Genomic DNA, 14,142 nt, shown 5'->3' with positions numbered 1-14,142 from the left:
AATCTTTTTGAGCATGCAGTTAATGAAGGCTTCCACGCAGGATATTACATTTGATAAACCTAAAGAAACTGGACTCCAAAGTCTTAAGAAAAATCATAGTCGAAAGCAAACTAACGTCATACAGATTGGGTTGAGGGTGGGTTTTTTTGCCTTTCTCTAACAACTTTTTTGTGATGATGATAGGAATAGATGCTGCAGTCAGCTAACATTTTATTCTATCCTTGCATGAACACTGCCAGCAGATCTTGGAATACTGTGTAATAAAGGCATGCAGCATCAGCTGCAATGTCCATGGTCCTTTTCAGAGGGTTTGGTGGTGTAAGAGCTCTTAAAAGGGACCATACCACTCTAGTGGTGCTCATCTGTGTTGTGAGGCTGGTTGTGTAGAATTACAAGGGATTCTGAAGTTGTTCAGATCTTCTTCATAGTTCTGTATTCTCTAGAAGATGCTTGTGATGTGGCTGAGAGCTTTAGCAGGAACGTAATTATTGCCATTTATTGTTCTTATCCACTGAGAATCATGATAGCACTGCATGTGGTTTTTTGCCTTTTTAGATGCTGTGGCCGTTAGCCATGGACTGAGATTTGGGCACTCTGACAATGCATTACTAATGCTTTCTGTGTGTTACAACTTGAAAAGGCTGAGTCCCTGGAGGTCTAATTCCTTTTACTTACCTGATCCTTTCTTATGAGATGTGTATTTAAGTATCAGTTATTCCTTGCTGTTCTACAATTTTGGATAATCAAGATAATTAATTGATTTTGTTTAGATCTTTTGCTGGGTTTTCAGCATTGGAAAAATTTTTCTTGGCTTACCTGGGTCCAGAAAATTTTATTATTATTCCATTGCCACTTTCATTCAAGATCATTATTGTTCTGATTTTAGATACATTGAAGTTTCTGTTTAAACTCTTTTTACTTTGTCCAGTAGTCATTTGTCAATGCTAATTTTCTTACTTTGTTCAGGCAAAAGAATATCTCCTGCAACTCAGACAGCGGTGGAGTTAGTAGGAAGTTGGTGGCTTCATTATAAAACCTTGTTTAGTGGTCAGCTTCTAAGGTTACTTGGAAGCTTGCAAATTTTCTGGGTTGCATTTCTGAAAGTCATGAAAGGTATATTCTGCCTCAGCAGGATTTATGATTGTGTCAAAGCAAAATATGAGCTGGAAGTGATGACTTGGAAGTCTGTTCCTGATTTTGAAGCAGTCTTCTATCTGCTTGCTGTCTGAAATTCTGTGTGGAACCTGAGCAGTTTCTCTGTCCCCACACCTGTACAAATTCCTTCTTGTTCTATAAAAATGGAGCTTGTTTTTCTATCTTTTTCAAAACTGGAAGGTTCTTAATTTTCTAATGCTTACTTTGAAAAATAAAGTCCCGTTCCTAGGAACCTTAGGTTTTAAAAGTATACTTCATTTTACTGGTGAAGTTGTATTTTGATTTTTCAATTAAATTCCAAAGCATTCTTAATTTTCCCCATGAATTGTTGTCTGCTGTCATTCCAGGCAGAGAGTGCTGCTGAGGAGCCCAGGGTGCTGTGTATAATACAGGACACCACGAATTCCAAGACAGTGAATGAGCGCATTACCTTGAACCTGCCAGCTTCCACCCCTCTTAAACAGCTCTTTGAAGACGTGGCTTCCAAAGTGGGCTACGTGAATGGATCTTTTGATTTGATGTGGGGCAATGGAGATAATGTCACTGACACGGTATGGCAGGAGTGCTTTTTGTTTCCTCTTGGTAGCAAACACTTCAGTCTTCAGAATTGAAAACCTCCTCTGTATTGCACAGTGCTCATTTCATTCCTGTAACATTTTGTGGTGGGTGTGCCACAGCAGACTGACACCACTGTGTTGATTTGGCTGAATTTTAGTCTCCAAGTATGCTCTTTAATGATAGATCTGTTTAATGATTAAACAAAAACTAATGGGATCATTCAGATGTAATATTAGTTTTTGTTATCAGTATGTATTTTTAATAATAATACCCATGATAAATAATCTCAGTTTCCTGTGGTCTTGTTTGAGAAATGTTTTCTTAGCAGCAGCAGCATCGTGTGGTGTAGTGACTCCCCATGTTTCTTAGACCTCTTTAAATGTGTTATCCCTCCTATGCTTTATTGTAAATCAGTGTTGGTTTTAGTTAATATGATTTCTTTAGATGCACCTAGAAAATTTTATAAGATTTGTTAAGAAATAGAAATCAGTTTATTTCAGGTCATGTTTATGCCTGCTGAAAATAACTGTTTTTTTCTTCTAAAGAAAGAAGTGTCTGTATGCTGTAGAGGACACTGGGTAATGTGATGTTCACCAGAAACTTACAGACCAGTGTCTGACTCCTCAATAAATTAACCAACATCTAAGCATTATACTGTAATGTTTCCTAAACTGTTCCCAAGTTATTTCAGTACTAATGATGTGTGTTTTGTTTACTGGATAATTATTTATTTTCTTGTGGTCTTACTGTGTCAGCAACCACGTCAAGCAATGTACTTGGATGGAATGTGTTAATTGCATATGGATCTGTTATAAAAAAGTGATGTTTCTGTCGTTTTACTCATCTTTAGCAGACTCCAATAGATCAGAACAGTGACAAAACCATTCTTGATGCTGGTTTTGAGCCAGGGAAGAAGAACTTTCTGCATTTGATAGACAAGGATGGTGAGCAGCCTCATGTAATGCCGGTGAGTAAAATCTTCACTCAGCTACATAAGCCATAGTGTTGGGGGGGAGAGGTGTGTGTTCTTTGTAGTGCTTGTGTAAGGTCAGAAAATGAAATAAAACTGGGCTGAGTATTTCATAATAAGCTTCTCTGGGGACTTTCTCAACAGACTTTGACTATATTTACGTCTATATTTACATTTCTTCTGAGTGGGACCAATTTCATTAGTAATGATTTACTGTCACTCTCTTCATGCTTGTCAAATATTTGTGATGTTTGCTGCAAGTAATTTTCTAAGATATATAATTAATTAATCGTTGATACATTCAGAGATAAGTCTTAACAATACATATTTAATCATATATCCAATCCCTTTCCTCTGGGTGTTTGAAAGCAATTTAGGACCTTCTGGCAGAATTCTCAGAAACAGCAGCACTGCATCAACAGCAGCTACCTGCTTCCACATTTACATTTACAGAAAAATAAATGTATCTGTGTATAGATATATCTAAAAGAAGAGTTGGCAATGTTGCTAGAAGCTGCTGTTTGCCATAACAAATTTTTTGAAATTTTCTATTTCTCAAATATATGATACACACAGCTGCAATGTATTTAAATCAATGATTGGATAGACTAGTGATGTATTAAGATTTATTACTCAGCTCTTGTATCAGTGTAATGCTGGCCTACTTAGCCTTGGTTGTGGAGTTTAATTATCTGAAAAAGGGAAAAAACCCCATGTGTAAATATTTGTGCTCAAGATCAGAATTTAAGGATGATTCTGAAAGAGTAATGGACTGAAATTTAGGTGTCTGGAAAAAATCTTATTCTGTATTTCAGTGCAGAAAACTTGAGACACAGGAGATGCTAAATTGCAAACTTACTTGTTGTGTGGATTATAATACTGTGTTTGGTTATGCAGTATTCCAAAGGACATTTCCTTCTGCTAAGAACAATGTGTCAAGGGGTTGAGAATTTGGAGGGCAGAACTAAAGTTGCACTTTGAATCTTCAGTTTTGAAAAAATTGTGTGATGTGCCTAGCAAAATTGATTTCTTAGCCATGAGAGAAGGGTAAAACTCATAGGTACTTCAGTAAAAATGTATTGTCTAACTTTTGCACGAAATGGGTGTGTTTATGTTTTCAGGAGGAGTCAGGTACAACAGATGACAGTGCACAGGAGAGATTCATAGGCCCTCTTCCAAGAGAAGGCTCTATTGGATGTACCAATGACTATGTCAGTCAAAGCTATTCTTATTCTTCAGTCCTGAGCAAATCAGAGACAGGTATCGTGTTCTCTCTTGTAAAGGCAATGCTTATTTGTAATTATTTTGGCACATTTTCAAATAGTGGCACCTCAGGATTTTTTTTTTTAAATAAATTGCTATTTATTTTAAAAATACCCACATCACTGCTACATTTCTTATCATGTTTTTTATGATATTATCACATCGCTTTAGAAATGGAAGAACTGTATTCCATCCTTTCCTGACTTGGGACTTTTTTTTAAATTTAATCTAACTGTGAAGATGATTTATACAGTTTAAATAATAAATAAAGTACAAATGTTCTGACTCAGTCTCTTCACAGAAGAGTGTGGAGTATCTGCCTTTTCATTATTAGTATGGTACTGAGATTATGGGTTTTTTCAATAGTCAGAGTATAAATAGGCATATTTAATTTCTTTATTCTATTATGCTTTAGTATATGCTCCTTGCTTATCAGTTGTTGCTAATATTACATATTTTGGAGAAAATCTTAAAATTACAGCTTAGATTAATATAAATAAATAATTTCATTTTCAGCTAGTAAAAATGACACCGAGTTATAGTAGTTTAATTAGTTTCTTTAATTAGTTATTTAAGGGGGAAGGGTTTAGAATAGTAGTATTGTATGGGCACTTGGGATTTATTTTATTTCTAATTCTAAGACAATAGTAAAACCAGTGCAGATACAAATTATATTGACATTATTACTGGGATACTTTTAGCTGACATCAGGCAATAACTAAGCTGATATACAATTGTTCCCTAGAAAATTCTAGTTTATTCTGTAAAATATTTAAATCTGCTATTAAAATATTTATAGTTGCCTATATCCCCATTGGTGTAGGATTCAGCATTAAATATTACGTGTTGCTGTCATCAAAAAACCAGCTTCATGTCATTCAGGAGAATTATTTCTGTTATGTAAACTATTATTCTCTATTGCTCTCAGAAATTGTAATATTATCTCCATTTTTAAAGTGTAAATAACAACAGATGAATGCAGTTCTTAAACACTGTCACAGAATTGTTTTCTTGTCAAATGTTTTAACTCTTGAAGTGATTTGCCATTTTTTTGCATTATTTCCATTTCATTATTCTCTTATTTTTAGGTTATGTGGGGCTGGTAAATCAAGCAATGACTTGCTACTTGAACAGCCTTCTGCAAACACTTTTCATGACTCCTGAATTTAGAAATGCATTGTATAAGTGAGTATATAGAATCAAAAACTTCTTAAATTGTGCTAGTACATATTGGTAGGAGGCCCTTTGGAATTTCTCCTGTCAAAATTTCCTTGTTTGGATACTAGAACGCATAATTGAAGTCAAGCTGGACAGACTTATAAATTATATCTGCTTAAAAGTGTCAGATTTCCAGTAAAATATAAATTACTGGTTGTGGCATGGATGAGCTTTTTAAAGAATCTTGAAAACATCAAACTTAAATTTGATGCTTAGTGCAGTTCATGTCTGTGCAGTGAATGGCTTCAAAATTTTCCTTTGTTTTTATGTTTCTACATTTAAAGAGTATCATTGCCCTTTACTGCAGAAATGGAAAGCAACTGCATTTGACTTCTCTCAAGAAACAGAGCTGCCGTGACATGGCAGATGATCTGAAATGTAGTAAATATTGATTTAATGCCCTCTTCAGTAATGTTTTCAAAGCATTTTTAATTGTCAAAAATCTTGTGTTGCAAATAGGTGGGAATTTGAAGAATCTGAAGAGGATCCTGAGAGGAGTATCCCCTACCAGCTTCAAAGGCTGTTTGTTTTACTGCAGACCAGCAAAAAAAGGGCAATTGAAACAACAGATGTCACACGGAGTTTTGGATGGGATAGTAGTGAAGGTAATGTGCAGCTATTAAACTGGCCTGATTTGCTTCAGCTGCTGCCTGCTAGGGGCTAAACTGCTGTTCATGGGGGAAAATACCAGAATAATTGTAAGTAATTAATGAATCAACTTTTTCAATCAAAACAAAATAGCCTACATGGATATTTTGTTGTGGGTTGTGTCTGATCTTTCAAGAAATGACATCTATGAGTTTTAGGCTGTTAAAGTAAAAGGTGTTAAATTTTTGTAATTAAATTGACATTACACATGTTAATTGTTTCTAAAAAAGTACTTGTTTGTAGGAAATTTGCTTCTGTTTTGAATCACAAATGTCAAGTTGTTGTATTTATGGAATTGCCCATATTATTGTCAACTTCAAATTAAACACTGTATTTGTCTTTTTTACACTTGTGTGGTAATTTTGCCCCATAACCAATTGATTTTTCCATTACCACGTGATGATAAGGAGTTGGAAGTTCGGTTTTGGAGAATCAGCACAAAGTGGGACAGAAATCAGAAGCAGTTTATTTGATAACAGTGTACATTAGCAGTTCTGTATTTTTCACATATTCTTGCTTACATACACAGTTCTTGTTTATACATAAACATTGTGAGCAAACTGGCTGCTTATTTTTTTGACTTACATTGAGAGGCAGCTGCCTGTGGAATTGAACACTGGCCCGGTAGTGAATAATGTAGGAATAGACTTAAACAAATGAGTAGTTTTTCAGGAAGCATTCTCAGGCTACAGTCAGTATTGAGACTAATACCATCTCTTGTTTTAATTAATAATAATTTCAATTTCTAACAGCATGGCAGCAGCATGATGTACAGGAGCTTTGTAGAGTCATGTTTGATGCTTTGGAGCAGAAATGGAAGCAAACGGAGCAGGTAATGCTGGAAGAACTGTCTTCATTCAGTGGTGTAGTATTGTGGGGGTTTGTTGGTTTTTCTAAAGATGATTATGAAAATAATTTACTAAATTTTAAATACCAGCTTATTGAAAATCTGTGCTAGTTTTCTTATTTGATGCAATAGTTAAGCTAGTCATACTGTGGTGTATGACTTTCAAGAGCGTGTTGGATCTGTTTTTCTTCCTTAGTTAAAAGTGGAATATTCTATACTCTGGATACTCAGTCTTTATTTCAAGAACAGAAAGGGATTGTATAACTCCCACAATAACTTCTTTGCTGTCTGTATTTATTAGGCTTTGTTGTGGCCTCTTGAAGCTCAAGCTCTCCCTTCTTAATGTGGGAGAAAGTCAGGAATGTATTCATGGCACATGATACATTCTGATAAATGGCCACCTTGTAGGCTAGTTTTGAGGTTTGTAGTTTGGTAAACAGGAGGAATTGGTAAATTGTCTCTGGAGACACAGGAAAGGACTGCAGGGTCAGTCTGTTAACAGTGTCTGCAAAATCAGCCTTGTTTCAATTTGGTGCTTTTGTAGTCACTCTTAAGATGTGACTGTAAAGAACACTGAAGCTTATGTAACATGATTTGAGAAGCTCGTTTGATACATGTGTTGGGCAGGGGAAAATTAGAAATCAGGAGCTGGATGTCCTGCTGGGGAATGGTATTTTAAATGTGTAGCCATGCAATTTAGACTTAATTAACAAAAAGGTATTTTTTAGTAAAACTAAAGAAATATGGTGTTGGTCATTTTTTTTAAAACCTGTGTTGCTGAATCTGTTTATTTCAGGCTGATCTTATAAATCAACTGTATCAAGGCAAACTGAAGGACTATGTGAGATGTCTAGAGTGTGGCTATGAAGGCTGGAGAATCGACACTTACCTGGATATCCCTTTGGTCATCCGGCCCTATGGCTCCAGCCAGGCGTTTGCTAGCGTGGTGTGTACTATTATGCTGCCTAATAGTGCATCCATACACACATAGAATACATAATGCCCCAGTGGTTTAATTGGTTCCGTGGTAAGTATCATCCTAGATACTCCATCTTGGGGTGTTCGTCTTTGTGCAGTGAACCAGCTAGCAAGTTCTAGAAGATTTTTCTTTTTTTTTTGGCTTTTTGGTTTATTTTTTGTTTTGGTTTTTTTTTTTTCTTTTGCCCTTCAATGAGTCCTACTGGTGCATGTATAAGGGGAGGGGAAATGCAACTTTATTGCCTTAGGGCTGCAGTAATCAATTATTTTCTTCCTGATAAAATCTTCAGCATTTACTTGAGGGATTTTTATGAGATCACAAAGTTTTATTTCGGTTGTTCTTTTTATTGGCACATCTGCTAAATTTTCATAGCGTTGTTGAAAGTCTTAGTGAAAGAACAGAACATTGACATAAAATTTTTACTTTAATTGCCATGTTGTTGCTGTGCTTTTTAAAGTTCACTTCTTAAATACCATATCCTTTTAATAAGCAATTTGATGATGATTCAAAAATCCTGTTACACATCCATGTTCATGGTCACTTTTGCTCCAGCTGTACTGATGCTGGCAAGCATATCTACTGCTTAGTAAAGCTGTGGAAGTTCTTTTGTTTTATTTTTTCCACCCTCCTGAAAAAAAAAATATTACAAACTCTGAAATTCCACAGTTGTGGCTTAGGATGCCTGTACTGTGGATCGAATTGTGAGAAAAAATAAGATTAAATCAAACAACTCTTTCAGTAAAGGTTGTTCTAAACAAGCACTTGTGTAATTGGCTTATTATATATTAAGTATTTTTCCTTCTATATTTACTGTGCTGGCAATATTTTTAAAGCACTAATAGTCCATAATTCTTAACAGTAATTCTGTCAAGCATTGTTAGCATTAATTTAAACTGCAGTGTAGCTTCAAAGTACTTCATACTTTGAAACTTTAAATGCCAATCTTGAGAAGTAGGAAAAGTGAGGGACATTGATCTTGGAAAAAGGATCCGAGTTAGTAAAGTCCTTTGAATTCTTTCTAAGATTGCATTGAAATTTTCTGGAACTGTCCAGCTAATTGAAGCTGTCTTAATACAGATTGCTATTTTATACAGATGGCTTCCCTTTTCACCTTTTAATGCTAATTTCTAGCAATATTCCCTGAACCAAATTTTATTTGTTGGAATTTTTATTCAGTAATTAGATTTTTATGATCTGTTAAAAGTAATGAAAACTATTCAGTTCATGTAGTTTAATTCTGCATTTAACAATGCATTTTACATGGGTCTCAAATTGAAGATTTTTTTCTTTAGTGGACAAGTCTGTAGCAATGCTAAAAAAAGACTTTGTCTATTTGTAAAAACAGGAAACTTGAACAAATAAGGACTTAAATATCAGATTACTTTTAATAGTATTTGATATTTTTCCTTTCAGTCAGCATTTACGGGGTTTACTACATTGAGGAAAATAGTTTTAAGATTTTTGTTACACAAACTTACATGGTTGCAACTTGTATTGATGCTTCAATTTTTGAGCTTTTTCAATTCATACTCTGATTACATTCAGTTGATTCTCCTCCCTGCATTTGTATGATCGATAGCAGATGTAATTTTTAGTTTTGTAGTCTTCAGCAGTGGGGAGATATGGAGGATACTTGCTTTTGGAGAAGGGAAAAATCGCCTGTTTCTAAATGGAATTCTCTGAAGGTAGTATCCTCCATTGATCCATAGATGATGGTGATTTAGTAGGTGTAGGTAAAGGGGTCTGAGTGAGAGATCAAAAACTTCACACATGCGCTAATAGGGCTTATAGAAGGGAATGTAAAACTTTTTAGACCTTGCTAGTCAGCTCCTGAGGGAACTTGCAGCAGGCGACACAACCCAAGATAGGGGATCTAAGGAGGATACTACCTTCAAAGAACTCTAGTTAGAGGTAAGTGATTTTCCATTACTTTCTAATGAGAGAGAATGGATGGATGAGCCTTAAGTAAGGTTAATCTGTAGAATGCCATTTAAAGAGTATTATCCCACTGTTCGACATTGTGTACTACCAAAGAAATGTAGATACTTGAAATGTTGCATTTATATATATATATATGTGTATTACTTCTCAATACATGGGGACATTGAAGAACTGGGAAGGATAATGTCATGCTTGCTTTATTTCCTAATATGAGCTAATTCTGAAATTCTTCAGTGTGGCCTTAAGGTTTGCAGTTGGAATTTTTCTTTCTGATTCCCCACTCTATCCCCCAACTTCGTGTAGTAAAACAGCTTAGCTACAACCTCTGGGGCAGTGATATGTTGTCAGTGTGTAAGTCAAGATGGTTTCTGAAAAAGTACTTATGCAATCTGAATTGTTCAAGGGTATGGTGTCAAAAAAGCCCTGAATCAGGCTTTTCTTGAGGTCAGTAGAAATCTGGGCATAGAAGCATCTAGCTTATTTCGGGGAGGTAAACAGGAGCAACAGTTCACATTCTGATTTTTGTAGGTACTAGTGACTTTTGTAGAGATGCCTGAATTTAACAGCATTAGGCATAAGCTGAAATGTTTTGCAGTAAAAACCAATATTTTGCAGGATGAACAGCTGAGAGAAAGGTAGATGCAACTGGGAACTCGTAGGGATGCTGAAATTATGTTACTAGAAAACAGTGAGAGTTGATTTGTAGTACCAGAAAACTAGTAATGATACAAGTATTTCGGAGGTGTAGCAAATGCAGTTGTGTTTTGTTAAGTGTTGTTAGTTTTCGAGATCTTTTGTACTATAGCTTTTCTTTTGGGAGTGTAAGTATGTGTACAAGTAGTGCTTTTTTAGGGCAGAAATTAATTTGGACTGTATGTGAACTTTGTGGTGTTCTTGCCAAACCGTTGAAGGCAGAATATGGATGATGTGATAATTCCTTTTTTCTTTAAGCTAGATTAGTAACAACGAGGTCTTGTATTTTTCATTGAACATACTCTTTGAACGCAAGGAAACTGATGAGCTCTGAAAATCTGAGATGGCAGTTAGTTTCCAGTTTTTTCCAAGAGCAGTTTTGCCTAAATGCCATTTGTTGTGTAAGTTTTCGTAAAGGTTCTACTGCTCCTACTCACACGTTCTACAAATTTACAGATTTACGAATGCTTGCAGTAAGGTACCTGTCAAACTACTGACTAGATCATAATGCATTTTTATGGAGGGAAGGTTGTCTGAAGTGCCTCTCTTGAGCCAGACAATAATTAGGTTTAATTGTTTCAGCATTTTAGTGTGCTAAGTGATAGAAATCTCAGAATATTAAAAACTGGATACACTCAGGACTTGGCTGGACAAGGCTCTGAGCAATGTGCTGAAAGTTGGACCTGATTTGAGCAAGGGATTAGGATCAGATGATCTCCAGAAATTTCTTTCAGCCTGTATTGTTCTTTTGATTCTTTGAACTAGAAAGAAATTTAAATAGCTTTTGTCATCCTGATCTGTAGCTTGATAATTTATGGTTTATTTTGAAGTGTGTGTGTAGGGAGTGCTGGAAGTGCTTAGTAACTCCAAGGCTAGATAACAGTTGCCACTTTGAAGGTAACTTCTAAGGTAATGCTGGCTTCTGGTGGTGCTGCAGGGCAGGGGGTGTGTGGTGTGATAGGTTGTGCAGCTTAGCAGCTTTGTCACTGGTTTTGCTGAGTAAACTGTCAGAGCAGAGAGTAGTGAACTGCACTAGACTAGGAATTGTATTAAGAAACATCCTAATCAGCAGAACTAGCCTGGGTATAAAGATTGTGTAAGAGGCAAAAGAGTAAGCCTGGGGAACAGCAATGGTCATTGTCCAAGGATTGAAAAATACGTGGCTATTTATATAGCTCAAAAGTAATGGAGGTCCCAGGAGTTTTAATCAGGCCTTTCAAAGCACAGCTCACTATGTGTGGTAAGCAGTGAAACCTCAAGAGTGATGTTATAATACTTTGTTGCCTTCTCAGGGGTCTAAAGCGTCATCACTTCTTGCCTTAGGTAAAAATTTATAGGGTGTTTCCTTGTTAAATTGCACATCACATGAGACTACATAAGCATTACACAATCATTTATTTATGTCCCATCCTTCATATATTCCCATTTATATTCATGTGATACATGAGCTGCAACTTTTTTCTTACACTTGAAATATATTTTTCTTGCCTTAACTGCCATTTGGCTCATAAGAGAGAGTTCTATCACTGTGATTATGATGTCATTATGTGATGTTTTCTGATTCATGTTTTCTGTGTTGGCCATTAACTTTTTGCTTTCACTGAAATAGTTCTGAATAGTAGTCAAAATACAGTAATGCATTTCTTCTGCTTTGTTTTAAAGCAGGTTCTAACTTGTTTAGTCTTTTTTCTTACATTTTAGAATGAGATTCCGCACATTTCAGTATATAATCTTACGAAACATTAGCTGTTTGTGGCCCTGGAGTAAAAAGCAACTCAGCCTCTGTAGCATTTAGGAAATAAAGACTTAGACAGCAGTTTGATTCAGACTCTGAAAGGTTTTCACACATCTAGAGAGTCTTTGCCCACGAGCTGTGATTTCAGGGCTGTTCAAAGGCCTTTCTGGCTGGGTCAAAAAATGGGAAATTGAGATGACTGCCTTCATTGTACAGTTGTTCTATGGAGTTTGGCAGGCTTTTTGTTTGTGAGAAGTTGTCACCTGGAATCGGGTCCTTTTTTAAAAGTCCCTTCTCCTAGAGCAGCAACAGAGCTTTTGTAAAATATTTGCTTTGTTGTTCGTGCTGCTTGCCCTCTGTTCTTGAAAAGAAAGAAGGGAGAGGGGAAGAACTGGGGGCTTCTGTGAAGAACTTGGCAAATCCTTCATTTGTTCCCAAAGTGGGACTTGCCAAACAACATGATTTAGATACCAGTCTTAAGTTCTTTGCCAGCCATGTTATGACTGGTGAGTTTACTCTGCCTGGTTAAGCCCCTTCTTACTTAAGGGGAACAGCCACAGCCCTTCATTAAGAGACCATGATTTTAAAAACATTGTTTCTGTGCAAGTCGTGTTTGTTTTCACCTCCTTGGGTGAACAGAGAGCTTTGGCTTCCCCGTGGAGTTCAGAAACCCAGAGCCTATTGGAGTGCAAGCTGACTGGGTTATGGGTTTTAACTTTCAAAATCTCTGGGTAAAATTCTTCAGTGAACCCATCTCAATATTCTTGATGAATTCTGTTTGAACAAGTTTGTTCTCAAGTATTTACACCTTAATGTGCAGTGTCGTTGCAGCAATTTGTGTTAGGGAGAGAAGTAATGATCAATTCGGTTGTATTTTGAATATTGTTTGCTGTAGTGAAGAGCAAAGTAGAAATCATTGAAGTCCTGGATATAAGCATTAATGACAGAACTTTTGGGGTTTTTTGAAGTACTCCAAACTAGGTAGCTGTCAGAAGACAAAATTCCAGTTATTGCTTAGTTGCCTCGTAAGGTTTAGCGAGGAAACTACTTCTGTCTGTATAGGAGATGGCCATATCTGATTGTCACTCCTTTGGGAACAAAACTCAAGTACTCTTCCCTCTGCCCTTTCCCCAGTTTTCACTTAAAAATAGGATCGTCAAATGTAGTTTCCTAAGATCCTTTGTAAAATAGGACTAAGGCTGTCTTCATGCCTTCATTGAGGAACTGAGTAACATTTTTTTTCCTGCCACTTCCTCTTTACCCATGTAAATATTGGATTGGCTCTTAGAAAAACTCCTTTAGGAATGCAGAAGAACTGTCTCAAAACTCTGGGAGAACAGGGCCAAAGCAGTGTTAAAAAATAAGCTCATTTTCACAACAGATGATTCTACAGACATGACAAAATGTGATGTGCAAGATAACAGGGGTAAATGTAATTTAAATTAAAAGCAAAGACAATTGGGACTCATCAAATACTGAACAAGATACAGTTAACAGTAATTGTGGTTTTACTGTTTACCTTGGGCTGGGTAGAAAGCTTGATTTCTGGTCATGTTAATGTGAATATTGTGTCTGTACAAAAGTTTGTCAATCAAATTTTGGTGGTAGATTTAATTGAAGTATTTGTATGTGTTTGCATTCTCACTGTAAATTTATACCTGCATAGTAAACACTCTAAAAATGGGGTAACATGTTTTTATTCTTAGGAAGAAGCACTGCATGCTTTCATTCAGCCTGAGATCCTTGATGGCCCAAATCAGTACTTTTGTGAGCGATGTAAGAAGAAATGTGATGCAAGGAAGGTAAAGACTGGTCAAATTATTTGCAAAAATTACTTCTAATAAATTCCAGTCCTGATAACAGGAGCATAATCTTGTCCTTGTTTCATTTAGGGTCTGCGGTTCTTGCATTTTCCGTACCTGCTGACATTACAGCTGAAGAGATTTGACTTTGATTATACCACTATGCACAGAATTAAACTCAATGATCGCATGACTTTTCCAGAGGAGCTGGACATGAGTGTCTTTATTGATGTTGAAGATGAGGTAAAGTATTTGGTTTCAGAGAAAAGCATTGAACTTCCTTGAAGTTTCTCATTAAGAAAATCAAAATTCCAGCCTTACAAACCCATTTTA

At 36.1% G+C, this 14,142-nt stretch overlaps 1 protein-coding gene across 4 annotated transcripts in view; it reads left to right on the top strand.

The window, feature by feature from the left end:
• The window catches only part of USP47 (ubiquitin specific peptidase 47), a 52,124-nt gene that overhangs the window by 16,877 nt on the left and 21,105 nt on the right, over positions 1–14,142 (top strand). For 3 of the 4 annotated variants that reach the window (XM_069016605.1, XM_069016607.1, XM_069016608.1), the window contains 9 exons: positions 1,503–1,706; positions 2,564–2,680; positions 3,805–3,943; positions 5,035–5,131; positions 5,624–5,769; positions 6,565–6,644; positions 7,456–7,605; positions 13,714–13,809; positions 13,900–14,052. In XM_069016605.1, coding sequence (XP_068872706.1) covers positions 1,503–1,706; positions 2,564–2,680; positions 3,805–3,943; positions 5,035–5,131; positions 5,624–5,769; positions 6,565–6,644; positions 7,456–7,605; positions 13,714–13,809; positions 13,900–14,052 — 1,182 coding nt within the window. The remainder of the gene's footprint in view (positions 1–1,502; positions 1,707–2,563; positions 2,681–3,804; positions 3,944–5,034; positions 5,132–5,623; positions 5,770–6,564; positions 6,645–7,455; positions 7,606–13,713; positions 13,810–13,899; positions 14,053–14,142) is intronic. The other variant, XM_069016606.1, reaches the window with a different exon arrangement.

Source organism: Aphelocoma coerulescens, chromosome 5 (genome assembly GCF_041296385.1).
Source record: "Aphelocoma coerulescens isolate FSJ_1873_10779 chromosome 5, UR_Acoe_1.0, whole genome shotgun sequence".
NCBI lineage: Eukaryota > Metazoa > Chordata > Aves > Passeriformes > Corvidae > Aphelocoma > Aphelocoma coerulescens.
The sequence above is the reverse complement of the archived record's forward strand: the minus strand, read 5'-3'. Positions and strand labels throughout refer to the sequence as shown.